At 37.6% G+C, this 25,651-nt stretch overlaps 3 protein-coding genes across 4 annotated transcripts; 2 read left to right on the forward strand and 1 right to left on the reverse strand.

Annotated features, from left to right (window-relative positions):
• Window positions 1-465: 465 nt before the first annotated feature.
• Window positions 466-10,853, reverse strand: LOC122289795 (general transcription and DNA repair factor IIH helicase subunit XPB1-like). Of its 2 annotated transcripts, XR_006236226.1 has the most exons (20): window positions 10,695-10,853; window positions 10,444-10,557; window positions 10,172-10,340; window positions 9,867-10,089; window positions 9,719-9,775; window positions 6,806-6,949; window positions 6,096-6,176; window positions 5,854-5,941; window positions 5,026-5,363; window positions 4,855-4,930; window positions 4,563-4,756; window positions 4,033-4,196; window positions 3,869-3,941; window positions 3,357-3,470; window positions 3,091-3,171; window positions 2,939-2,998; window positions 2,486-2,569; window positions 2,261-2,403; window positions 1,864-2,033; window positions 466-558 (listed from the first exon to the last, which is right to left on the reverse strand). XR_006236226.1 is itself a non-coding variant. In XM_043097082.1 (19 exons), exons 1-19 carry the CDS (start codon window positions 10,702-10,704, stop codon window positions 1,940-1,942), a joined length of 2,307 nt encoding a protein of 768 aa, XP_042953016.1. In that variant the 5' UTR covers window positions 10,705-10,853; the 3' UTR covers window positions 1,519-1,939. The 2 variants fall into 2 exon arrangements, 1 of the variants encoding a protein (XP_042953016.1); XM_043097082.1 differs by lacking the exon at window positions 466-558 and having other exon boundaries at window positions 1,519-2,033.
• A 459-nt stretch (window positions 10,854-11,312) lies between these two features.
• LOC122289794 (beta-adaptin-like protein C) lies at window positions 11,313-21,403 on the forward strand. Its single transcript, XM_043097081.1, has 15 exons — window positions 11,313-11,471; window positions 14,096-14,293; window positions 14,753-14,866; window positions 15,070-15,320; window positions 15,804-15,939; window positions 16,072-16,251; window positions 16,353-16,445; window positions 16,549-16,760; window positions 16,872-16,935; window positions 17,069-17,248; window positions 18,497-18,589; window positions 19,046-19,458; window positions 19,693-19,882; window positions 20,003-20,206; window positions 20,733-21,403. Exons 1-15 carry the CDS (start codon window positions 11,385-11,387, stop codon window positions 21,030-21,032), a joined length of 2,715 nt encoding a protein of 904 aa, XP_042953015.1. The 5' UTR covers window positions 11,313-11,384; the 3' UTR covers window positions 21,033-21,403.
• A 152-nt stretch (window positions 21,404-21,555) lies between these two features.
• On the forward strand, window positions 21,556-25,285 carry LOC122289796 (serine/arginine-rich splicing factor SR45a-like). Its single transcript, XM_043097083.1, has 7 exons — window positions 21,556-21,787; window positions 22,058-22,080; window positions 22,161-22,232; window positions 22,400-22,511; window positions 23,198-23,347; window positions 24,063-24,129; window positions 24,919-25,285. The coding sequence occupies exons 2-7, from the start codon at window positions 22,058-22,060 to the stop codon at window positions 25,107-25,109; spliced, it is 615 nt and encodes a 204-aa protein (XP_042953017.1). The 5' UTR covers window positions 21,556-21,787; the 3' UTR covers window positions 25,110-25,285.
• The last annotated feature ends 366 nt before the right edge of the window (window positions 25,286-25,651 follow it).

A 25,651-nucleotide genomic window follows, 5' to 3' on the forward strand; every position in this document is an offset into this window, starting at 1 on the left:
AATTTTTTGGCCTAGTGGGGAGTCAACGGTGGCCGTAACATGCTCATTTTTTGAATTTTTTATGCATCTCTGATATGTCAATAGTATCCAGAATATATTTTTGTTTTACTTTATTATCATTTTTCAAAGCTTGATTTTGCAAATTTAGCTTAATTTTCCTTTAGATCAAAGTAATCAACTCTTGTATTGGTTTAGATGGTTTAAACTTTGGGTTCCTCGAATGGTTAGGTTTAATTTGTATTTTTTAACGTGATTTTCCAGTGGAACAAGCTTGACCAATAGCTGCCTTGGTTTTTAAAAAAATCTTAAGTGCTTCTACCTTTTACTTTTTTCGGTGTGGTTGGTCCTTGTGCTTTGCAGATTGTTTGATGAGGTTAGTGGTTCGATCCACTTCTTTACCTATTTTATGAAATTTTTTTCCTCCCTGTATTTTTGCAGACTCCATTTCTAGTAGTATAAGGTCTATGCTCATGAAGTGGGTTTTGCTTACTTCTTTTATTTTCTTTCTCAGCCTTTGGTGCTGGTGTTGAGGAGAGAGAAAGGGGGCTTGAAGAGAGAGAGAGAGAGAGGGAGAGAGCAAATTGCGGAGAGAAAAAACCTTGATAGAGTTTGGTACGATCACCTAACATCAATTATACCATAAGAATTATAGGATGTTTACGTGTCTACCTTTTATTTGAGGATGTAAAGTGCACTTGTCACACAAGTTCATTCAGCCGGAAGCGTCACTCTTTTTTATTAAAAAATAGAAAAATCTTCTAGCTGGTCGGGTGATTATTTTAGTGCAGCCAATAAAAATCCACCACGTAGGCCGTATATCAAACCAAAATTTACACTCACATACATACCACAAATTACTTTATTTCTTTTTATTATTTTTTATCTTCCCCCTCTCTCTCGTCTCCCCCCCAACCCCGTCCTTGCAACCCCCCCTCGCGGCGCTTCTCTCTCTCTCTCTCTCTCTCTCTCTCTCTCTCTTTATTTTTGACTTCGTTAAACCTAAGTTTTCATAAAGCTTTCCCGTATCTTTCAAGACATCATTGCAATCATCATCCAATACTGAAACCGGAAAAGAAGATAACAATATGACAAGCCCATTTAACCCAATAGAGTTCATAAATAACTTCCTCGTTGATAAAGTTTTATTGATGGAATCCTGTGAGATTATCGCTCCAAGTACAGCTTCTTCATCAACTTTTTCCTCCTCATCCTCTTCTTCAAATTCCTCCAACTTTTTGTAAGAGTACTTAGATTAGTTCCAAAATAATAATAATAAATTAAACAAAACCAAGATAAATACATCTTACTCACCAAACAAGTCATGGTACTGATAAAAAAAAAAAAAAAAATTGATGAAGAAAAATAGAGAACAACGAATTTATCGAAAGATTTTGGGACTTTGAAACTGGTGAAAAGCTTTATGAAGAAAATAGAAAAGTGAGACAGGGGAAAGAGAGCGCTTTATTTTAGTGAGAGAGGAAGCGTTGGATAGAAGGATAAATGAGAGTAGAGAAAATATTGATCAAGTACATGGAAGCCCATGAATCACTTTACTAAAACTTACTCGTGGTAGTATCTCATTTGTTGGTGTAAAAATGGATATCACACCCGACCGGCCCTAGCATCTCTCTTAAAAAATTACTAGAAAAACAGAGAACAGACTAGGGCCGAATTTCATATCAATGTACAAATAATGGTCCTTGGCTGTGTTCATGACAAACCAAAAATGCATAAACAACACCACCATTATATTTACAGATCTCTGTAGCGATGCATTTGATCCTCCGGAAAATCTCAACTGGCAAAGTAATGCCTACTAATTATAATATTATATACATATATATATATATATATTGTAAGGCAAAAGGACAAAAGAAACCACCATCCTGCTTCTTGTTTTCCTCTTAGCTTTTACTGGGATGAAGAAATCCGTATGCCTCTAAGTAAAGCGTTTCTTGAACAGATGATGTCGCTTCGCAGGATCTTTGGGTTTACTCTTGAGCTGGCCTTGCCGACCATGTTTTTGCCCCGTACTGCAAATAAAGATAAAAGTTCATGATACAAGATTGAAGTGAGTGCCAGTAGGCATTGAGGTAAAAAATGCAACTAGAGTGTAATATAAAGGCGTATAATTAGTAATCCACGATGCCCCATATTGAGTATGGGTGGTGAACGGGGATCCCATTCTGCTTGGGACTTGGGCATCATTTGGATTGTTACATATCTTTACTCGCGATGTAAGAGAAGATGGAGATTATACCTGTATTCCATATAAACCATCCCATGTGCACCTGACATAGCACTCATGGATCCCATTAATCGTCGGCCCTTATGAAGCGCTATGTCATCTGCATCTTCTTCTAATTGCTCCAAACCGACTGCATCATCACCCGCACTCAACACCTGATGTGCAAAAACAGGTTGGAAATTTATTTTCTCATACAACAGTTAAGTTCAAAATTGAAAGAGAAGTGAAGATATAGACCTTTCCGAGAAGTGCCAATTGTTCATCTAGACTGTGGTAACTTAAATCAGCTCCAGTATCAGGTGGAGGCAAGCTTGTTATTACCTGTCACGTGCAGAAGTTGAATGCCAATTACTTAACAATTAAGATCCCTATGAGATGCAATTTTAACAGCTTATGTGTGGGACACACTTAATTGGGCAAAGTAATATCAGCTTATTTTCAACTTCAGCCAATATACATGATTTAGAACTTAGGAAAGCCAATAATAAGTCCACATGTATGACCATCCTAATCAGAGCTGCTTCCAGCAAAGAATGGGACACCTACATCTATACAACAGGAAAAGGGCAGGCTAAACCAACAACCTTCTCTTATCTACACTTCAGGCTACTATATCCCCACAGGTAATGAATACCATTACACAAGCATAAGTGCATTAAATTCAATGAATAATAAAATATAGTCATATACCTTAAAGCTATAACCTTGATCAATCAAAAATTGTTGCCTTTTACTCGAGTAGTACATCTCCTGCATTCAAACCAACAAATTGGATATCAAAAAGCTTAGCAATAGACATAACATGCAACATGTTGACAGACAAAGAGAGAATAGAGGCGTACCTGTGTATCTGTTGACACAAGGGAATAGAAAAATGCATTATACTCCTCTTTACCTCCTGCCATCCTGTCCTGAAGTTTACCCTGTTGATAAATTGGAATTTTTGAAATATCACACCAATGTCCACTGTTTTTTTTTTTTTTCAAGATTGCATCATTCAGGCTTTTCAAATAATGATCTCAATCGATTAAAAGAGCTAATTATTTCCTACATCAGCTAGTAAAAAAAAGCTAGGTTACACACATAAGAAGAGAATATGAAAACTAACCTTGGCCCTCAGAATACGTCCCAGACGTTGGGCTTCTTGACGTCTTGAACCAGCATGTGAAGAAATCTGAATTATAACATTTGCCTCAGGAATATCTATCGAATTATCACCCACCTGAAAATGACACAAACAATTAAAAACATCCTTTTGTAGTCTAAATGTTCCAACTTTCAGAAGGTATGCCTTAGAAATTATAAGAACTAGTCAATGATGTGAAGAAAGTTGGTTCCCCACCAGACAGAGAATGGTTTTTAACTTTCAGAAGACTATCAACAATAGATTATGCAGCTATACAACATATATAACCAGATTTTCTTAAACTTGAAAAGTGAGGTTGCCCAGGCACATCAAGCACCCAGTAAAGCTTTATGGTTTACATATCCATGCATGTTTTGGTGAATTTTACATAGAGATCAATCGTCAAGTAATAAAGCTTGTATGAATTCATGAAATAAGACAAGCCTTTTCAAGTTGAATTACTGAAAAAGAAGATAGCAAAATCAACCGAGTACCTTGGACAGGAAAATAGTGTTTACTTCCTTGCTAGTTTTGAAAGCTCCAAGAATTTTTGTCCTCTCAACATGGCTGTACATTACAAATACAGATAGCCAACATTAGATATGAGCCAGCACAAGTAGAAGCATACTTCTAAAGATAAAAGATCTCCATGAACTACCTTGTAGCACCGTAGATCATAGGTTTGCGTAATTTCATCGCATACTCCGTGAGTGCAAAAAGATTGTCAGCAAAGACAATTATCTTATCACCACGTTGCTGTTCATGAAACCTTATGAGAAACTCGCATGCCCTAAACTTATTTGGGTTCATCACATAAAGTGCCTGGAAATGTAAAAGACCACTAATTATGTTAAGAGGAAAAATAACGCTACACAACCACCATGAATCTGCTAACATTTATAATAAAGCAATTCACCCATGCACTTCCATAGAAATTATCAAAACTTCTCACGTTCAGAGAATAACACCTTACCATGAAAGTCTAAATAGAGCATCAGAAGTCAACGAAGAAAGACATTATCTAACAGAGAACCAAAAAAACAAAGACAAAAACAAAAATGTCCGGATAACAGAGGAATAGACAAGATGACTCAATGGTACAACAAAAAATACAATCCATTCATCATTGCACATAAGATATAACTCCCCTGAATATTTATAAAGGAAGCATTTCTGTAATAGGCATACCTGCTTTTTTTTGGAGTTTTCTTTCTTCAAATATTCGGCAAAAAACTCCTTTGTCATTGGACACCATACTTCAGCACACTGTACATTTGCTATAAATCCACCTTTCACTAGATCCAACCAGTTTGCTTCATACAATTTGGGACCAATAAGGAAGTTTAGATCTGTAATCCTTTCATCCTCTCTCACAAGTGTGGCTGAAATTAGATTAGTTAATTTTCAGTTCCCGGCAGGGAGAAAAGAAATATAAAGACTGGATGTTGCACTCAATCTACGAAAATATTATCATGCATACCAGTGAGTCCAAGTTTACAGTGGGATTTAGTGAGGCTGATGACCTTTCGAAACATGTGAGCAGGAACCACATGCACCTGAACAAAATAGATATAATACACCAACTTACCATGCCTATAACATTTACATAATCTTACAGGCATGAAGTCACGACCAAAATGATAAAGCTTACCTCATCCATAAGAAGCAATCCCCATTCTCTATTTCTTATTTCTTCAATAATCTTTTCAGATTCTTCAGACCGTTTACCACCAAAAGCAACCATGTTATATGTCGTCACAACCACTCCAGCATTGCCACGAAATCTTTCTTTGCTATCAGATGTGAAACGACAAATTTGATCATCGCCGATGGATGACCACAGTTTGAACTGAAAAGCCCATTGATCCACCGAAACAGCATTTGTTGCTAAGCAAAGACAGCTTTTTTTTATTCGGCAGGCTGCAGAGACACCCACTAGAGACTTTCCAGCACCACAAGGTAGTACAATAATTCCAGATCTAGCTCTACCTACAATTGATAATTTTGTTGTGTCAACTAAAATACAGCTTCTTCTTCATTCAAATCAAAACAAAATGTATATACATATTGACTAAAACAAAAGCCATATGCTTTGGACGAAGCTCATACAGTTGGGGAAGATGTTGGATTGACCACAAAAAGGTTTTACTGCAATCGATATGCCCTTGGGCATGGCCATGTATAAAAGAAATCAAAATCGGAAGGGGTGGACCATTAGAAGCATAGAAGATTCAAAATTAGCATGTGAAACCAAGCCTGTAACTAATTCAAAATTTATAACCAATTATTCTTCTCATTCACAAGAGTAATCTAAAATACATCAACAATGAGCCCGAAAATTGTAGCCTCAAAATGTGATTCATTACATATAGGTCCCACCTAAAAGAAAAATACACTTGGAAATAATCTAGAGTATGTCCCAATTTATTGCCAATTGAATAAGATACTATAGAAACTTGGCATCACAAGATAAACTCACCATTTCCAAACATTTTAGTAAGGCTCTTTTCCTGATATGGCCGTGGTTGTGCTTCAGGCTTCAGGTCCATGTTGAGGTCAGGGTTAACCTGCAGTGCCAGAAAGCAAAAATACTAAAGATGCACTATGCAAGTCCAAGACATGATGAAACTTGTGGATGTGCCTTCACTCAACGACATTGAAATTCAGCTTAACATTCTACTTAATTTGCAGCAGGGGAAACACATGAGAACTCCAACTCACGGTATCATTTCTGAAGTCGTACTCCTCCAACATGGGGTAATTTAAAGCATTTGGCAAGCAACGTTGCTTTACATTCTCAACCTGTCAATTAGAGAACAAAGTATAAAGAAATGTCTTATCTATAGCCAAGGATCCAAGTATGACAATGATGCTTTTCGATCATTAAAAATAGAATGCCTCAATAAAATCTGTATAAAAATGTTTCTACCTATTTTGGTTGGCATTTTTGCTTTTCCATATGATGGAGTGAATAAGTACTATTCGATCCAATCTTTAAGTTTATTGCTTGTGGAAGAATTCTATGTAAATACAACAATACTCAGAGATTTTTTTTTCTTGGACTGGTAACAATACTCAGAGACAAAACATACTGAAATAAGCAGAGCTAATAGATCACACATTAATAATGTATAAGTGAACCCTACCCAGTAAAATCCTTTCAAAGAAAACCATGAAATAATAAGACAGACTGAAACAGGATGGCCTAGACCCAGCCGATACACTTACTTACCACATGACTGACTTACATCCAATTTATAGAGCAAGGGCCAGACATAGATGAAAACCTAGTTGAGTAACTGTATGAAAAGGGCAACATGAATCATGCATAGTCACACATGTTCAATTCCAAAAACCTAAGCATGCATTACATCCAGAGGGTCAATTTTAAAAGCATGAGTTCAATTTCAAAAGAGATAAGCATGCATTACCTGAGAAGGGTCAATTTCAAATGCATGAGTTTCTTTTTGTTCCACTGCAGTCGCCACTTCTGCTCCATTAAGTAAATCCTGGTGAACAGTTCCAATTTCACCAATTGATTTGCTAATTGTAAATCCATCACTTCCATTTGAGCCCTAAGCAAAATCAACATATAGGTTCAATATTCAACTGATAGAAAATGTTAAAATATGTTATGAGGATACTTCTCGAGCAAAAACATAAAAAGCGATGAGATTGAAAAAAAAAAATGTAAAGCAGCCATATCTAACAGGAATTCCTTTTTCTTTCTTTTTTGTTTTTTGTTTTTCCTTTCTTTTTTGTTTTTGGCAATGCATGCCTTCATGAGAAATATACCAGCACACATTTGACCATTAATGTGGAAACTTAAAAAGTTCCAGTATAAAAGCCTGTACAATTGAAGCAGAAAATGAATCCTAATAAGATCTCATATCACAATCATCTAAATGATTTTCTTTGACAAACTTCACATATTACTGGAAACAGTCCGGCATGCATACAAACAAGGAGAAACACATTCAGAACAGGATATAAAGCTAGAGCGTGCAACCAATTGAAACAACTCTATTCAAACAACCACGAATCAACAGCTAGCCAAATGACCCAATGACTAAAGGGCTAACAGCAGTTAGTCATGTCATGGGAAACAATACATAGGCGCCTGCCATTTAAAATCTAACTCTATTAATAGGCCAACCTCAGAATTATTTCGAAGGTGCTAGCCAATCGGTTAAGTCCTGTTTTGGATCTTATTATTTCTAAGCCTCAGAATGCATTCATTCGTGGGAGGCAAATTCTTGATTCGGTACTTACTGCAAACAAGTGTTTGCATCATAGATTGAGAGAGGGAAGATCAGGGATTCTATGCAAGCTCGACATGGAAAAGGCATACGATCATGTGAACTAGGAATTCCTCTTATATCTACTTAGGAGGTGCGGTTTTGGTGATAGATGGATTGCTTGGATGCATCATTGTATTTCTACCGCCCGGTATTTATTTCTAGTCAATGGTACACCTGCTAGTTTTTTTGATAGTTCTCAGGGTATGCGGCAAGGAGATCCTCTATCTCCTCTCCTGTTTGTTATAGTTATGGAGGCTCTTAGCCGGATGGTACAGGCTGTAGTGAGTGGAGGGCTCATATCTGGTTTTCAGGTGGGTCATAGTTCTGGTGACTCGATTACCCTTTCACACATTTTATTTGCAGACGATACTCTATTGTTTTGTGAAGCAGATATTAGCTAGATTCAAACTTTACGTGCATTGTTACTTTCTTTGAAGCAGTGTCGGGGCTTAAGATGAATTTTGACAAGTCCGACTTGGTACCAGTGGGTGTAGTTTCGAACATACTCAATTTAGCAAGTCTACTGGATTGTAAGGTGTCTTCCTTACCTCTGAAGTATCTAGGTCTCCCATTGAGAGAAACTTTTGAGGCTAGAGCTATTTGGGACGGGGTGGTGGAGAAGATAGAAAAAAGATTAGTTAGTTGGAAATGGGTGTGTTTATCGAAAGGGAGCCGCCTCACACTTATTAAGAGCACTCTTAATCTTCCCACATATTTTTTATTTTTGTTTCCTTTGCTAGTAAGGGTGGGGAACAGGATTGAAAAACTCTTCAGGGTGTTTCTATAGGGAGGTTTGGGGGAGGAGATGAGAAGAAATTCCACTTGGTTAGATGGAAGACAGTTTGTGATCCAATGGCTCATAGGGGGTTGGGAGTGTGTGACTTGAGAACTTTTAATAAAACTTTACTGGGCAAATGGCTATGGAGATATCATTTGGAGGGGGGATCATTGTGGAAGGAAGTTATTGATGCTAAACATGGAGCTAGTTGGGGTGGTTGGTGCTCAAATGAAGTAAGAGGTGGGCATGGAGTGGGATTATGGAAGTTTATAAGGAGTGGGTGGTCTTGCTTTGAAAAACACATTCGTTTTGTAGCAGGAGAGGGAAACCGAATCAGATTTTGGCAGGATATGTGGTGTGGAGAGCATGCCTTAGAAAGAGCCTTTCCGGTTCTCTATCGCATTGCTACTAACAGGGAGGCTTCAGTAGCAGATATGCGACTACTCTCTCATGATTCTCATCAGTGGAATATTCTTTTTATTATGGATTTCCATGATTGGGAAGTACCTATTGTTGCAAATTTTTTCAGCCTCTTATACTCCATGGGGCCTCTTGTGACACAGCATGATCAATTGAAGTGGAGGTCTAATAACCACAAGAAATGTGTTGTTAGGGGGTACTATCAAATTTTGACAACACAAGATCATCCTAAGTTTCCTTGGAAGAACATTTAGAGGACGTGTGCCTTCCAAAGTTGCTTTCTTTGTATGGAACGCCGCTCTTGGGAAGATCTTGACTACGGACAATCTGAGGAAGAGGGGTTGCGTAGTTATGGACTGGTGTTATTTATGTAAAAAAAATAAAGAATCTATGGACCACCTCTTATTGCATTGTGAGGTAACAAGGGACTTGTGGGATGAGATCTTTCACAGGGTTGAAGTGGCTTGGGTTATGCCTGCGAGGGTGGTGGATTTGTTGAGTTTCTGGAGGAAGATACAAGGTTGTCATCAAGTAGCAGTTGTATGAAAGATGATCCCGTTGTGCATCATGTGGTGTATTTGGTTGGAAAGGAATGCGCGCTGCTTTGAGGACAAGGAACGCACAAGGTGGAGTTAAAGAACTTTTTTCTACACACTTTAATGCTTTGGTTTTCTGCTGTTGTACTAAACGGGGACAACGTTTATGATTTCCTCTCTTTAATTTATTGCTCTTAGAATGCATTTAGGTGTGTTATGTATATTTTCTGTGTACGCGGACTATGCCTATTTCTTTCATATCAATAATATTTTCTCTTGCTTATCAAAAAAAAAAAAAAAAAAGCCAACCTCAGAATTAATCCTTGCCCGGGAAATAACTTCATCCTTGAGCAACTTCTTCAAGACCTGAAATGAGTTCAGTAAGTACAATCAGCATCAAAAACCTAAAATCTTCATACACTGTGCACAACCAAAAGGTAAAAGCAGAATCACTTGCCTCCGGAAATGGGGATTCGACAAAGTACCGATTCTTCTTAAGCACGAGCTTTACTTTGCCATAATTGGCCGTGGAAGCATGTATGAAATCAACCATTTCCTTAGGCAGCTTGGTCTTTGATAGTTTACTCAAAACAGCTATAATTGTTTCCGTTGCTAGACCAACGGACACCGCAGCATACAGCGAGTGCGGGGTCAGGTTGTACTCGTGCATAGACTCCGGCCTAAAAATCGAAATTCACATTACGTAAATGTCCAATAGATTGACGAACTGAGACCCACATAACTGGGTTCAAATTTAGATACCGGCAAACGGGTTCGGCGATAGCGATAAGAAAATCGTAAGCTTGTTTATACAAAGTCGAGAAGGTTTCGAGGAAAATGCGGCCATCGGCGCAAGCCCACAAAGGCCTATTAGCATGATCCGGCTTCAGCTCTAATTTGCTAAAATCTCTCTTCTTCCCTTCTCTCTCACCTTGAATCAATCAGATTCACACAACAAAACGAATCCAAATCAAAATTTTTCGTACAAAATTACAATAAATTCGTACTAACAACAATGACTACAACGAAAATACCATCGCGATCGTCGTCGACTTCTTCGCCAAAAAAGGCATCTTCGACCTCGGTAATTTTCCTGTGACCTTCCTTCGCCGATGATTTGTGCTTTTTGGCGGGTCGGCCTTTTTCACCTGCGAGTATGAATCAGAATTTAAATAGAAAACATATACTACTTTTTTTAACAGATTTTCTTCCAGGATCTTTGCTTCCGCTTGAAATTTATATCATATATATGAATTTGACAAGGGAAAGATTACAAGTCCGGTACCGTGTCCCATGATATTCGATGGGAATCTAAGATTGTTTAGTGCTATGAGTTCGTAGGAGACTCGATGCTTGGTTTCTTGAACGAATGGACCAATTTATAGAGGTTTTAGATTGCAGAGATTGAAGAGGAGAGGATCCCTTGATATCATAAGAGGAACCGCCCGAGTAGGTCACCGTAAATCCGCGATCGCGTGAGGGGCACGTGCGTATATCAAACGAAGAAGATCCTCTGTAGGCCCGAGTTCAGTCCTCTAGATGGGTTGGCTCAGTGGGTTTCACAGATGAGGCCCAGCTTTCCTTTCAACACAAGAGAATTTTGTAAAATTTGTTGTGATTTCGTCCTCTAAAATGTCCTCTCAAGGCAAGTCACACACAGGAGAGTTCAAAACTTAAAAGTTTCAAACGTGTTGAAAATGGCCCAAATCAGCACCAGGCCCAAGACAGACGGTTGGTTCACCTTGAAACTGGCCCATTTCGGCCCAAAATGCTGATGACTCTGACCATGAGTCCATGACCCAAAAGCTAGTCCTTGACTAGTTGTCCGGCTCAATGCGGTCCGAACCGAATCGAAGACGGGCTCCGTGTTAGGCCACAGTGATTTAAATCGAAACCAATTTTTTGACCACTATCGTCCTTCTTCTTCTTCTTCGACTCGGCAAGAAAGAGAGAGAAAGACGAAGACACAACAGAGATGAGCGGCCACGACTCCAAGTACTTCTCCACCACCAAGAAGGGTGAAATTCCCGAGCTCAAAGAGGAGCTCAATTCTCAGTACAAGGTGCTTTTCTCTCTCTCACTCTCTATCTCTATGTATATTTGTGTATCTGTACCTATGTACGAATGTATATGTTATGTATGGAGCTCTGATCTCCACATATTTGGTTATTGATTCGAGGCCTATCACAATTTCGTGGCCAATTGGCGACGTTTTCTGGTAGATCTGTTGGTTTTCGATTTGATTTATACTCAGAATTTCGTCGGGTTTGGCGTTATTTAGTTCTGTCACGTTTTCTGGATTGTACAGATCGGACCTTTTTTTTTCTCCGTGAATAACGAGTTTTTGTGCTCTGTTTGGTGGTTTGAAAATCGCTGGTAAAAGAAGAAATCTGGATTTTCTGCCTGTCAATACAATACGGACATAGCGGAATATTTGTTGTTTTTAAGTTTTTTATTTTTTCTTTCTATCAGATCTAGCCGGAAATTGTGAATAATTCCTGAGTGGGGTCTGATTTACGGCTGAAGCATTTCCGAGTTTCTGCTAGTAGATTAGACTGTTATCTATACTTTTTTTGATAAGGTACTTTTATCTATATAAATGAGAAATTTGTTAGAATTAAAGGGAAAACAGAAGAAGATGTGAAATTTGTTGTGTGTCACTCGAACTCTGAGGTTTAGGATATTTCTCTAGGGGGCTTAGGAGTAGAGATAAAAACTACCTTCTGTATGGGAATTTCAAATTTAGCGGACAACATGAAGAGACAGGCCAATGAATCTATAAGAATGTTGTGTTCAGCTTGCCGAGCAGCTTAGTGCTGGAAGGAAGGGAGGTTTGTTATTTCTTTTTAGGATTTAAGAATAAGGTGCGGTTTGGATAGTGAGATGAGATGATATGATATGGTTTTAGAGGAAAGTTAAAAGTTAAATAAAATATTGTTAGAATATTATTTTTTAATATTATTATTGTTTTGGGATCTGAAAAAGTTGAATTGTTTATTATATTTTGTATGAGAATTTGAAAAAATTGTAATGATGAAATGAAACACTTTCAATATCCAAATGGGCCTAAATGTCAAAAATACTGTTCCCGATCAGTTTGGTGTCTAAAGTAAGAGTGGCTCATTATGTGATAAGACAGATTAACAGTATCAGAAAGTTTGGTAAACTAGTTCGAATGCATTTTTCATACAGACATGTAAACTTGGATGTGGATCCCCACTGACCAAGGAAGGGACTCAGGGAGGATTGTTATTTCTTTTTAGGATTTAAGAATAAATGTCAAAAATACTGTTCCCAACCAGTTTGGTGTCTGAAGTAAGAGAGGCTCATTATGTGATAAGACAGATTAACGGTATCAGAAAGTTTGATAAACTAGTTCGAATGCATTTTCCATACAGACATGTAAACTTTGATGTGGATCCCCGCTAAGGAAAGGGGCCAGGCTTGGCCTTGATATAATGAGTGATTTTTTTTTTTTGTGATAGGTAAGAGATAATATTATTGATAGGAATGAAAAAGGCATAAGCCATGTACACCAAAAGTGTACAGAAGAACACCTAAATACATTCTAACTACGCTGAATTAAAGACAAAAAATCATGAGCGTTATCCCCATTTAGTACAATAGCAGAAAACCAAAACAATAGTGTGGAGAAAAAATTCTTCAGCTCCTCTCTTGTACATTCCTTATCATCAAAACAACGCGCATTCCTTTCTAACCAAAGACACCACATGATACATAGCGGAATCATCTTCCACACCGCAGCCACTTGATGACAACCTTGCAGCTTCCTCCAACAACCCAACAGATCCACCACCCTCAAGGGCATCACCCAAGGAACATCAATCATTTGAAAAATCTCATCCCACAACCCCCTTGCTACCTCACAATGCAATAGCAGATGATCCACAGATTCTCCATTCTTTTTGCACATATAACACCAATCTACCACGACACACACCAATCATGAGTGCTAGTATGCCGTTTCCAGCTTGCAACAATCAGTGCCATTAGTATGTAGATGTGCTTGATCTCTTTTCACGTTATAATGACTAGAAGGGGATGTTTGGAAACAATTTCCATCTCATCTCATCCTATCTGATTTCCTTCCCAAACATCATTCAAATACAAACACTTTTAAACTAATCATTATAACTTTTTCAAACTAATCATTACAGCTTTCCCAAAATAATTCAACTTTTCAAATCTCAAAACAAAAAAAATAATAAAAAATTATACTCTAACAATATTTTAACTTTATAATTTTTTTATTCAATTTTTTCTCTCTCCTTTCCCAAAACCCAATATATACTTAATTCAAACTATCTCACTACTATTCACAAACCATCTTAGTACTTATTCACAAAATTATCATCTCAGCTTATCTCATTCCCCAAACATCCCCTAAAAGTTTATTTTCTCTTGGTTCTGGTATAAATCTAAGAGAGTCATGGTTACTCCCAGTTATTATCTATTTGTTACAAGGACATTATAATATTCTTGTGGGTTTTGATGTTGTGCCCTTGAGTGGAGTAGCGGTTGATACCCCTGTGATATTGGCTGCATAGTGTGTTAGTTTCAAAGTCTGTAAAAAATTACAGACAGGATGCTTATGTGTATTTCCGTTCGTACTTTGTCAAAAATAGGTAACACATGATCATTTAATCTTTTTTTGATGTTATGCAGGATAAGAGAAAAGATGCTGTTAAGAAGGTGATTGCTGCAATGACCGTTGGGAAGGATGTTTCATCTTTGTTCACGGACGTGGTGAATTGCATGCAAACCGAGAATTTGGAGTTGAAAAAGCTTGTTTATCTGTATCTTATTAATTATGCGAAAAGTCAACCTGACCTAGCAATTCTTGCAGTAAATACATTTGTGAAGGTAAGAACTAGAATTGAATATTCTATCTTATCAAAACAAATATTAGGTATTCTTCTTCTGGTATAATTATTGACATCTGAATTCGAAAAGACCCCGTGGTCTTCGGGCACGAAACACACACACACAGTGCCATGAGAAATTTAATAAGAAAAGAACAACAGAAGATATCCCTTGGTGAAGAGCCTAATTTTGAATGTATGTACTTGTTTAGTAGTATAAAAATGCTAAACAATATGCAAGAAACAGATTGTGTTTGTTGCAAATAATCCCCTGCTTTATTGGGTTAGAAAGTGCCTCTCAGTCCTTCATCTGTGACATTCATATTCTATATTTTTCAAACAATATTGTGGATCTCTTTTAATTTTGATGATTTTGAGATGTAATATGTTTAACTTGCTATAATTAACTCCTGGTTTTAGGGATCTCAAATTAACTTATACTTTTATGGCATTTGTGCAGGATTCACAGGATCCAAATCCTTTGATTCGTGCTTTGGCTGTGCGGACAATGGGATGCATACGAGTTGATAAAATCACAGAGTATTTGTGTGATCCCCTCCAGAGGTGTCTTAAGGTGATTTGAGGATTACATTTTTGCCACATATGCCCAGTTCTTGGAATGCAGCATAACTTTTGACGAGTCACTTGCTGTCATAACTTGTTTTGAAAATTATCCTTCACTTGCACCTTGCCATCCATGTCCCTGTCTCAGTCAGTATTCTATTCATTGAATTTTGAACAACTGATCTGAGATTATTTTTTATTATATTTTGATAGGATGATGATCCATATGTTCGCAAGACTGCAGCCATATGTGTCGCAAAGCTTTATGACATAAATGCTGAGTTAGTTGAGGACAGAGGCTTTTTGGAATCTCTCAAGGATTTAATATCTGATAATAATCCAATGGTTGTTGCAAATGCTGTGGCTGCTCTTGCAGAGATACAGGAGAATAGCAACAGTCCCGTTTTTGAGATCACCAGTCATACGCTCTCAAAGCTACTTACTGCCTTAAATGAATGCACTGAGTATGTTTGCTTCTTACTTTTTATTGATAATTTGAAAGATCGTGTTTAATGACTGACAAACTTTAAGATGGGACATCAATTTCATTTAATTTATCTGTTAGTTGTTTAACTGCAACAAATGTTAGGATGCTTCCTTAATCAACTTCATCACATTTCTATGCTGCAGAAAAGAACTTCATGATTTTATATCTCATGTCAAAACAGCCTTAATGTCTCTTATATGCATAGTTTAGGAATGATTGGTGCATTTAGTACACTGCCTATGGCATTGCTTATGATTCATAGTTTAGAGCTGATAGTTTAACTGTATCTTAGATTTGTTGTTAGCCATGTACATGTAGTCAAAAGCCCCCTCGGACCTTGTCTAGCAACTTCTACAGATACTGATCTTTTATTTAGTTCTCTCTCCATTTTAAGGCTTTTTATATTGCAACAGCCTTTGGTTTGTTTTTTTAATATCGGTTGCAATGCATACTTGTTCAGGTGGGGCCAAGTTTTTATCTTGGATGCTCTTTCCAGATACAAGGCAGCTGATGCTCGTGACGCTGAAAATATAGTTGAGCGAGTTACACCACGGCTACAACATGCTAATTGTGCAGTTGTACTTTCAGCTGTCAAGGTGACATTCATTTCCATTGATTAATTGGTGTTCTGTATCAGTATAGTCCTCGTTAGTGTCTTCAGCAGTTTCCAACTTGTCAACTATGCTAAATATCCATCATCTTTTATCTTTTACTTTTTTGCTTAAAAGATGATCCTCCAGCAAATGGAACTTATCACCAGTACGGATGTGGTTCGAAATCTTTGCAAAAAGATGGCTCCTCCTCTTGTGACATTACTTTCTGCAGAACCTGAGATACAATATGTTGCATTGCGAAACATCAATCTTATAGTACAAAGACGACCAACAATCCTTGCCCATGAAATTAAGGTCAATCTCTATACTTATAAACTTATAGATGTTGTTGAGGAGATTTTGCATCCCGTGGCTTAAGGAGGGGCATGCTTATGGAATGCTATTTTCATTCATAGGTGTTTTTCTGCAAGTACAATGACCCAATCTATGTGAAAATGGAGAAATTAGAAATCATGATAAAGCTTGCTTCTGACAGAAATATAGACCAGGTATGTCCCTTTTATTGGATTTACTGCTGCTGTTTGAGTTTGGCATATTTTCCAGTATCTCTTCATCAGATATCGTGATGCTCTCTTGTTGACATTTCTGCAGGTTCTGTTGGAATTCAAAGAGTATGCAACAGAAGTAGATGTCGATTTTGTCAGAAAGGCTGTTCGTGCTATTGGTCGCTGTGCCATCAAGTTAGAAAGAGCTGCTGAGCGGTGCATAAGTGTTTTGCTCGAACTCATCAAGATTAAAGTAAACTATGTGGTTCAAGAGGCGATTATAGTCATTAAAGATATCTTTAGAAGATACCCCAACACGTAAGTTAACATTTCTACTTGGGATGGTTATGGCAGTGATTTTGATAGTGTTCTAGTGAATGATGGTATCTTATTTTCAAACTTTATTGTAAATATATTTTTCATATACAGCTACGAGTCTATCATTGCAACACTCTGTGAAAGCTTGGACACTTTAGATGAGCCAGAAGCTAAGGTAGTGCTTCTTCTGCTGGAACAGTTGTAAAAATACTAAGCTTTCAATTATCAATTCTTATTAACAAACTAATATTTGATGCCCCCCCCCCCCCCCCCCCCCCTTCTTAAAAAAAAAAAAAAAAACCCCGAAGGCATCAATGATCTGGATAATTGGCGAATATGCAGAAAGAATTGACAATGCTGACGAGCTTCTTGAAAGTTTTTTGGAGAGTTTCCCTGAAGAGCCTGCACAAGTCCAACTGCAGTTGCTGACTGCAACAGTTAAACTTTTTCTTAAGAAGCCAACTGAAGGCCCACAGCAAATGATTCAGGTTTGGCTTTAATGTTCTACAAGAACCTGATTACTTGGCTACGCCTATTGAGATTAATAAATTTTTACTTACCAAAAAAAAAAAAAAAAAGAACCTGATTAGATTAATTGTGTGTTCTGGATTTTCTTTCACCTTCAGTAGTTCAAACGGAATTTTAGATGTCCACCTCTGGTTTGCACATATTCTGAGTCAATTGAGCATTTTTAGATTAACTGTGTTCTGGCTTTTCTTTCACCTCCAGTAGCCTTCAATGGAATTTTAGATGTCCACCTCTGGTTTGCACATATTCTGAGTCGATTGAGCATTTTGATATTTCAAGTGCATGGAGTTGATGTGGCTTTCAGTTGCTTCGTTGAAAATCCAGATGTATCTTCTGTCATATAGTGTCTGAGTTGACCGCATTATAGCTTAGAAAAAGGATAAAATACAAAATAAAAACTCATCTAAAACAGGTTAAGGTTCAGTGTGTCCTAATGGAAACCGTTGTTAAATATGTGGGAGTTATTAGACGAGCATTAATCAATGTAATTTGGAGTAAGTTATGGCCTTGCTTCCTGTCTGTTATTGGTTGTGTTATATATTCATTCCCCGAGTTTCACTTTTATTCAATAATAAATTAATCTTTTATTTGATTTCTATTGTTTTCATTCAGTGGTTGTCGCATGTTTCCTGCAGAAAGTTGTTGAGCCAACTGGTTAAAAAGTCACACCATTGAAAGTTCATTGTTAGTCATGTTGGAGAAAATATCATCATGACACTCTTTCTAATATAAAGAAGGATAAAAACAACATTCTATTCTCATTTATGTTGAAAGATAATAACCCCAAGGGGTTGGCCCAAGTGGTGAAGGCTTTGGTCTTGGGGTATCACTCCCTTCAGGGTCCAAGGTTCAACACCTCATGGGTGCAAACAATCTTTTGGGGCTACACCCCTGGTGAAAAGCCAGCGATTTAACCAGTTCTGTGTAGGGAAACTTCCGACTTCCGAGGGTGCGATGCAAGGGACCGGGGTTTACTCTGCAAGCGTGGGTCTGGAGGGTCCTGCCTTGGAGAGGTTCCCTAACATAAAAATAAAAAATAAAAAAATGTTTAAAGATAAAAACGATATTCTATTCTCTTTGAGCAAGGGTAGAGCTTATTGATTATTTCTTATTTGGAATTGCTTACTCTTTGGATCAGTCGTGTGTGTACACTATACAGTCTTCAGACTTGTTTTGAGGCATTTTTTCCTTATTGTTCTTGATTACAGGTCGTTTTGAATAATGCCACTGTGGAGACAGATAATCCTGACCTGCGGGATCGCGCATACATATATTGGCGGCTCTTGTCAACTGATCCTGAGGTGGGTTTTTGCCACAATTAAGTTTAGTTTTGTATTGATTTGATGTCCACCACATGGTCCTTCTATTTAATTCTGATCAACTGCCATTTCAGACTATTTTGGGTTGGGGAGGAGGCGGGTTGGTTTTCTTGGAGTTCTCATACTTATTCCATGTTTAGCACTTATATGCTAATCAATCATTCATAAATGAGCAATCTGAGCTTATCAAAGCCTCAGCAAATTTGTATAAAGGTGGCTACCAGAATGTTTGTAACCATTCCAATTTCAACACCTGTTGGAGAGAAGGTGATTGCACTATGTAGTCATCCATGTCCTGCCCTGTAGGATCTTTACACCACTAGTATGACTCCATACATACCCTTTAGGACTTTTCCAACTCGAGTATGACTGCATGCATATATGATATTAGGATCACAAAGTTGGATGTACATTAATGGGATATGCTTTATCTCTCAGGCAGCTAAGGATGTTGTGTTAGCTGAGAAACCTGTGATAAGTGATGATTCAAACCAACTAGATTCAACTCTTTTGGATGAGCTTCTCGCCAACATTGCCACACTATCTTCTGTGTATCACAAGCCCCCAGAAACATTTGTTACCCGTGTGAAGGCCACAGCCCAGAGAACTGAAGATGATGACTATCCCGAGGGGAGTGAAACGGGATACTCTGAGTCATCTTCTCATGCAGCTGATGGTGTTGCATCACCTCCAACTAGTTCAAGTGGTGTTCCATATTCTGGTGCAAGGCAACCAGCTCCTGCACCACCTGCACCTGCACCTCCTGCTCCTGTGCCAGATTTGCTTGGTGATCTGATAGGCCTTGACAATAATGCTATTGTTCCTATTGATCAGCCTGTTGCTCCTTCTGGGTAAATATGATTTAGAGTGCGACAAATTATCTTTACTTTTTTTATGAAGCTTGTGAACGCTTGGGAATTGCTGCATTGTTAAGGGAATTAAAACACATTGTTCAACAAATATATAAAATTGGCCTATGTGAATTTAATGGTAAACTTGTCTTGCTTTAAAAAAAGACTCTAAGATAGGCAAACTTTAGTGTGTGTATGCTATTGCACTCACTGGTTTTCTGGCCCTGTTTGCAGCCCTCCATTGCCAGTTTTACTACCAGCATCATCTGGCCAGGGTTTACAAATCTGTGCACAGCTGACACGGCAGGACGGTCAAATATTTTACAGTTTATTATTTGAGAATGGCTCACAAATTCCGCTTGATGGGTTCATGATTCAGTTTAACAAGAATACATTTGGTCTTGCTGCTGCTGGGCCCTTGCAGGTAGTTATTAAGTGCTTTTTTCTACATTTGGGTCTTTCCACTTTGGGCTGTGGGGCTTAATTCCTCATTTTGATGATTCACAATTTACTTATTTTTCATTGGTACCTTTCTATCTATCAGGTTCCACCTTTGCAACCTGGGGCATCAGCTAGGGCTCTTCTGCCCATGGTTATGTTTCAGAATATGTCTCAAGGTCCCCCAAGCTCACTTTTGCAGGTTGCTGTGAAAAACAATCAACAGCCAGTGTCCTACTTCAATGATAAAATTCCATTTCAAGCATTCTTTACTGAGGATGGAAGAATGGAGCGTGGTAGCTTCCTTGAGGTAAAAATATATGTAGCATTTTCTCTTGTCAGACTAACAAGCTGGGGTTTTCCTCGGATAGAAAATAAGATTATAGAGTAGACCTGTTTTAGTCAAAGACATTAAAACAACAAAACCAACTCATCTTTACAACAACTAGAGCAGGAGATGATAGAAAATACTCTGGTTTCTGCACTCCCTGCCAGTTGTTGCAGCGTATGTAACCATTCTCTACACAAATGCCATGTTTTGCAATATTCCATATTGGTGATTGGGAATGGAATGTTAGGTAGATGGAGATAATTTTTTTTTAATGATGTCAAGGGTAGGTCAAGAATCTTGCGAGATTCATGAACTTAATTGAACAATGCTTGCTGACTTGTGGAGCTAGAGCTAATGGTTTACAACAAATCGAAACAAACACCCAATGAATTATGGACTGATGAAACTTGTTGATTCAGAGAATGTTTTCCCTATGCATGCAGAGTTTAAGTTTGTAGAAGTCTGGATTATGAAAATTGATACCTGATACTTCTCTCAATCACAGACATGGAGGTCCCTTCCTGATTCAAATGAGATTTCCAAGGACTTTCCTGACATTGTGGTGAACAGCATGGAAGCTACTTTAGACCGGCTGGCTGCATCAAACATCTTCTTTATTGCAAAGCGCAAGCACGCAAACCAGGATGTATTCTACTTCTCTGCTAAAATCCCTCGAGGGGTGCCATTTTTGATCGAACTCACTACTGTCATCGGAACCCCTGGGGTCAAGTGTGCGATCAAGACTCCAGGCCCAGAAATGGCTCCTCTATTCTTTGAAGCCATTGAGACTCTCATCAAGGGTTGAATAATCCGTTGAGTAATGTTTTGATGTGTATGATTTTATATTTCTTAGCTTCCTGTTATTATTTGTAAAATCTATAGTTACTGCCGAGATTTTGGTTGATCCCTTCTCTCTCTCTCTCTCTCTCTCTCTCTCTTTTTTTTTTTTGGTGGTCTTTATTATTCTTGTGTTCAGCATCAGCTGTCCTGCCACTGACACTGACACTGACACTGTCTTTAATTTGTTCAGACTGGAGATTGTTCGGCGAGTTTTCTGTTCTGATGAGGGGTCAAATGTCTGGCTTTTTTTGCCCTTTTCCTTTTTCTTCTCGAATGATACTTTAGAAGTTTGTGATTTTGAGTTTAGTTCAAAATTAAATTAAATCAGTTTTATTATCTGTTGTTATTTCGTTTTTAAATGCTCAAAAAGATATAAATATATACATATATATATATATATAAGTTTTGAAAAATAAGCCGTAGTGACCTAACTACATTTTCATCAGTTTCACCAAATGCCAACAAATTTTCTACCGAAAATCAGCCTAATTCACTATTTTTAAATCCCAAATATTTGGCAAAAATTGAAACATGGGCCCGGTGATACTTGGGCCAGCATATTTCCATTTTTACACGTGCGAAGCTCCATACGATCTCTCTTCCTCGTGGCACTTCAACCATTTTGCCTTCTGCTGAACTTTTCAGTCGGCCTTCAAGGCAGATAGGCATTCCCTCACTATGTTAGGGCATCCGAGTTTACTCAGCTAATCTCCAACCAAGGTAAAAGCTTCGACGCCTCGCCTTTTTCGAAATCTATCTCTTCGAGCAAACAACAACTAGGGCTTAGACTTAGGTTATTGGTTGGTTCAGCACATTTTCTTGAATGAACTGTCATTCATTTTTCAATCTCAGCAGCAAGAAAAGATTCAGCTAGTTATTTTGTAATTTCAAATTATTTGGTGTATGAGTTTCTATTAGGTCCTCTTTTCTTTTTAGAATTTTTTAAGGGATGTATGCTGTGCCTGATATCTTGTTTTTGTGTACTGGTAGATGTCATACTCAAGGGAAGGAAGGTGAGTTTCCTTTCAATGATTTTTTCCATGAACTTCTACTTCTGAGTTATACGCAATTCTGTTACTGTTTTTATTTCTAGGTCTATCTCGCCCCGAGGCTCTATTTCACCTAGCAGACGTCATCGTTTGAGGTCGAGGAGAAGCCGGTCCAGGTACGCTGTTGTTGTCAATTATTTAGTAGGACATCTTGAAATAGATGCCTCTTTACCTAAATGTTGTCTCTGTTTTATGCCATGACATAATAAATGTTTTGCTCTGATGATGCTTTCTTTATGAGTAGTATCGAGTTTATATGATATGTCAAGTGTTTTTGCTCCAGGAGTCACGAATCTGATGATGCAACCAATCCTGGGAATAATTTGTATGTAACAGGATTGTCAACAAGAGTCACTACCAGCGACGTTGAAAAGTATTTTGGCAGGGAAGGAAAGGTATGATTCTTGTTGTAGAAGTTCTTTTATTCAGTGTAGCACGCACAAGTTTAAACATGGTTTGGTCATTTTAACTTACAATGAGTACCAAATGTTTATTAAAAATGACTTGGGTTCAACTTGGAGTTTCTGTCACACTGTGGTTGAACTCAAGATGTTTATTTTCGAAACAATCAGTTAAAATTCATTTTGATATCTAGATTTGAAAAATGATTTCTATAATTGAGGTGGCATGGCTTTTAATTTTTTTTTGAAAAATACATGTTATTACCAAGAACCTAGTTTCATCAAATGCCAATTTGTTACAAATAAGAGCTGTGAGGAAGTTATAAGTCCATTAAATGCTTTTAGAACTATAAACAGTAATTATAATTAGGGGGTTATCTACCGTTTACCTATCAAAAAAAAAATAATTAGGGGGTTATCATAGATCTCTGAGTTTGGCCTTATCTCAGTTTTTTTAATCAGTTAACAAAATTTTATTGATCATAAGAATAGGCAAGAGCCCAAGTATATGGGCCATATACAAGAGCAATGCCTAAGCGTGCTAATTTAGTTATACAAGGAATTCATGAAAAGTCATGCACTGGGAACCTATTATGATACCAGAAGTATTTTTGTGTGGTGCTCGTGGTAATTTGATGCTACAAAAAAGCTATTTTTTCACAGCCTAATTTTGATTTCAGGTTTTGGATTGTCATCTGGTGAGAGATCCTCACACTAGAGAATCCCGTGGATTTGGCTTTGTCACCATGGAAACGAATGAGGGTGCTGAGCGCTGTATCAAGTATTTGAATCGTTCAGTTTTTGAAGGTCGATTGATTACTGTGGAAAAGGTATTATTTTCCATGAACGGATCTAGATCATTACTGTGTAGTGAGTGTGTGTCATTTACTCATAATTTTCCTTGGTACAATTTCTTCGAAAATGTTGCCTGATAAGTTGTGGCAGCAGGTCTGGTCTGTGTAGCTCCATCGAATTCACAATGTAAGCTCTTAAAGGTTGAACATATTCCTTCACGAATCACGTCATGAGTTCTGCATCGACACTCAAAATTGATCAAAACAAATTCGACCATTTTGCCGAGGGTTGTGTGCCCGCCTTCATTAGTAACAGTATCTTAACTAGTTCTTTATTTATTTATTTTCATTTTTTAATATTCTGAGATACGCTAGAAACATCATGAACTAGCTTGGTGCACCAGATTGCGTGTGTTATCCTGCTTAATTCTTTGAGGTGGATGTACCATCTTACTTGTAAAGGTGATTAAAAGTTCTGTCTGCCTTCACTACGTAGGTAACTCATGCCACGAAGGCAATGGTAGCTGGGTCACACTCGGAAATATGAATAGCAGATTATTCCTTGAAGTTTCTCTACTTTTTTGCAGATTAATATCGCTGTTTTAAAGGGAAATTCATAGTTATCTTGATATGTCTTTTAATTTCAAACAGCTGTTTTGGGAAAGCACTGCAATGTTTTGTATCGGTACAAGGTTGACTTACAGTTATTTATTTGCCATGACGTTACTTTGCTATATATGTACCAATGCAGGCAAAAAGGAAGCGTGGCAGGACACCAACACCAGGAAGGTATCGTGGTTTAAGAGATAATAGACGAGGTACATTCTGGAATAACTCTCGTAGATACCTGGGGACATTTTGTTATTTTGATATATTGTGCTATAATTGGTTATGAATTCAGCCTGATACTCTACTGTTTTTTGCAAAAAAAAAAAAAACTTGTGTTGGGAATAAATGCGCATCAAAGCCCTATAAATTCTTGTTGGGGAAATATTTTCTTAGACTAACAAAACAAAACTCTTGTTGGGGCTTTTTCATTAGATTCTTACCTTAACGGTTAGCCCTTGACATAAAACACACTAGGATTTCATCTGAAGCCAAGGGCTAAGGTAAGAATCTAATGAAAGCCCAAACAAGAATTTATTATGATCCAATTAAAAGAATTTCGCAAACTATTGGTTACCCTGATTATCGAAAGTTGAGGTTATTTTATTATGGTCCAGCCCTCCTAGATCAGTTGGTAATGAATTGTTAAAAAATGGCCTAATCTTTCAGTGGTGCTTCAAGTCACTTTACCCAAATAAAGTCTTGAGATTTGATTTCACAGCAATGTCATTTGTACAAGCGGTCAATTGATTATGGCATTGGCATCTTGTCCTACTCTTTTATTCTCTTTTTAGTAGGCGTGCTGCGTGCAAGTATTTTGCCACAGTTTCAATCTCTCCCCCACGTTGGCCACCCTCGTCCCCACCCTGTCTATTCTCTCCACTCATTTTCGGTCTTTTTTCATGATAGAGGTTGAACATTATAAAGACAGAGATAGCCCACTGTTGATTCATTGATTAATCTGTCTGTTATGTGAATTATTGGCATAAAAAAATATGCAGGACATGGACGTCGAAGGTCTCGAAGTCATTCGCCTCGCCGATGGGGGGGAGGAGACAGGGATCCCTACTCAAGGGACCGGCGAGGAAGATCACGATCTCCATACGGTAGTAGGAGGATTGATGATAATGACTCATACAGGAGGCGGAAGGAACGTTCCTGGTCAGCAGGCGGTAGTCGCTACACTAGATAGAACAAAATCAAATTAATTCCATAGCAATGTTCTTCAAATGGATGTGGGTTTTTTCTTTTTCTTGCGAAGCTTGGGATTATAGCTGTCTTTTTACTTCCCTTTTCCTGGATGTTCCTATCGTGTTTGTACCTTAACAATTTACTAATTTTGATGTGATAAATTAGTTTGTTAATTTATTTGTTTGGTCAATGGAAGCAAGAACCTAGCTAGAAATATGCTTCAAGATGAACGAGGGGGCTTTTTGTACTGGTTTAGACATTAAACGGCACGTAAGAAGTGTTTGACGGTATCATTCAAGCCCATAAAAATAATAATAATAATAATAAAGAACATAGTGCTAGTGTGGCGCCTGCTTTGACTAAGTGCCTAGATTATATTTTTTATTTTTTAAATACTTTTAAATCTTTTTAGTAAATAAAATATGTATATAAATACACTAAAATTAATTTTTTTAAAAATAAAACTTGGATAATAAAGTTTGTATGCTAGTTAACTGTTGGGTAAATTTTTTTTATTTTTATTTAGTAATTAAGGAAATGATT

Source organism: Carya illinoinensis, chromosome 12 (assembly GCF_018687715.1).
Source record: "Carya illinoinensis cultivar Pawnee chromosome 12, C.illinoinensisPawnee_v1, whole genome shotgun sequence".
In the NCBI taxonomy this organism is placed as follows: Eukaryota; Viridiplantae; Streptophyta; class Magnoliopsida; order Fagales; family Juglandaceae; genus Carya; species Carya illinoinensis.

Excerpts from the sequence above, each read along its gene's own strand:
- LOC122289795 (XM_043097082.1), bottom strand. Across the intron at positions 5,364-5,853 it reads TACTAAAATGTTTGGAAATG|GTAGAGCTAGATCTGGAATT; the intron begins GTGAGTTTATCT and ends TATCAATTGTAG. Across the intron at positions 2,404-2,485 it reads AATTGGCACTTCTCGGAAAG|GTGTTGAGTGCGGGTGATGA; the intron begins GTCTATATCTTC and ends TTTGCACATCAG.
- LOC122289794 (XM_043097081.1), top strand. The coding sequence starts at position 11,385 with ATGAGCGGCCACGACTCCAAGTACTTCTCCACCACCAAGAAGGGTGAA. Across the intron at positions 14,867-15,069 it reads CCCTCCAGAGGTGTCTTAAG|GATGATGATCCATATGTTCG; the intron begins GTGATTTGAGGA and ends ATATTTTGATAG. Across the intron at positions 20,207-20,732 it reads AGCGTGGTAGCTTCCTTGAG|ACATGGAGGTCCCTTCCTGA; the intron begins GTAAAAATATAT and ends TCTCAATCACAG.
- LOC122289796 (XM_043097083.1), top strand. The coding sequence starts at position 22,058 with ATGTCATACTCAAGGGAAGGAAG. Across the intron at positions 22,081-22,160 it reads TCATACTCAAGGGAAGGAAG|GTCTATCTCGCCCCGAGGCT; the intron begins GTGAGTTTCCTT and ends TTTTATTTCTAG. Across the intron at positions 23,348-24,062 it reads GATTGATTACTGTGGAAAAG|GCAAAAAGGAAGCGTGGCAG; the intron begins GTATTATTTTCC and ends GTACCAATGCAG.